At 62.3% G+C, this 1,417-nt stretch overlaps 1 protein-coding gene across 1 annotated transcript; it reads right to left on the bottom strand.

The window, feature by feature from the left end:
* Positions 1-251: 251 nt before the first annotated feature.
* Positions 252-1,208, bottom strand: LOC120388487 (olfactory receptor 1361-like). Its single transcript, XM_039510311.1, has one exon. It carries the CDS (start codon positions 1,206-1,208, stop codon positions 252-254), a length of 957 nt encoding a protein of 318 aa, XP_039366245.1.
* Positions 1,209-1,417: the final 209 nt, after the last annotated feature.

Raw genomic sequence — 1,417 nt, forward strand, 5'->3', positions numbered from 1 at the left:
GCCCAGAGTAAACCTGGAGTGAATTCTCAACGACCTCTGAGGAAGCCCAGAGTAAACCTGGAGTGAATTCTCAACGACCTCTGAGGAAGCCCAGAGTAAACCTGGAGTGAATTCTCAACGATCTCTGAGGAAGCCCAGAGTAAACCTGGAGTGAATTCCCAACGACCCACAGGGACACGCCCCCTCATTCCCCAAAAAGACCTGCCTCCTCCCCTATCTCGGCCCTAGCCCTCCCCGCTTGCCCTTCGGCCCTACCTCTCCTGAGCCCAGCCCCACCACGCCCCCCTTAGCCTGTCTAGGCCCTGGCGCAGGGCGGCCTTTATGTCCTGGTTGCGCAGAGTGTAGATGAAGGGGTTGAGCGTGGGGGTGACCATGGTGTACATGACTGTGGCCAGCTTGTCCCTGTCCCCGGAGTAGCTGGCGAGGGGCCGGAAGTAGACGCTGATGGCCGTGCCATAGAAGAGCCCCACCACGGCCAGGTGGGCACCGCAGGTCTGGAAGGCCTTGCCGCGCCTCTCGGGCACCCGGAGCACGGCCCAGAGGATGCGGGCGTAGGAGAGGACGATGAGGAGGAAGGGCCCGATGACGAGGACGCCCCCCTCCAAGAGGCTGAGTAGCTCGTTGAGCCGCTTCCGGGAGCAGGCCAAGGCCAGCAAGGGCTGGAAGTCGCAGAAGAAATGCGGGAGGCGGGTGCGGCCGCAGAAGGAGAGCCGGGACATCAGCAGGGTGTGCAGCAGGGCGTGGAGATGGGCCAGCAGCCAGGAGGAGCCCACCAGGGCCTGGCGCCGCAGAGGGCTCATGAGGACGGCGTAGCGCAAGGGCCGGCAGATGGCCAGGTAGCGGTCCAAGGCCATGACGCCCAGCAGGAAGTTCTCGGTGATGGCGAACGCCACAAAGAGGTACATCTGCACCAGGCACCCGGTGTACGGGATGCCCTGGCGCCGGGCACGCAGGTTGGCCAGCATCTTGGGCATGGTGGTGGAGGCGAAGCAGACGTCCACCAGCGAGAGGTGGCTGAGGAAGAAATACATGGGGGAGCCGCGCAGGCGGGGGTCGGAGCGGGTCACCAGCAGGATCAGCAGGTTGCCTAGCAGGTTGAGGAGGTACATGCAGAGGAAGAGAGAGAAGAGCAGGTGCTCCTGGGCGGGGCGGCTGGAAAGCCCCAGCAGGAGGAAGTCGGGGTGGATGCTGCCGTTGGTGCTGTCCATGGTCCTGAGCAGGGAAAGAGACGGGGATATGGCTGAGAGTTTGGGTGATGGATGAAAGGAGACCCACCCATTTGTCTAGCCAGCCAGCCATCTGTTCATCCATCCATCCATCGCCAGACACCCCATCCATCCATCCATCCATCCATCCATCCATCCATCCATCCATCCATTGCCAGACACCCCATCCATCCATCATCCATCTATTGCTA

This window comes from Mauremys reevesii, linkage group 22 (assembly GCF_016161935.1).
Source record: "Mauremys reevesii isolate NIE-2019 linkage group 22, ASM1616193v1, whole genome shotgun sequence".
In the NCBI taxonomy this organism is placed as follows: domain Eukaryota; kingdom Metazoa; phylum Chordata; order Testudines; family Geoemydidae; genus Mauremys; species Mauremys reevesii.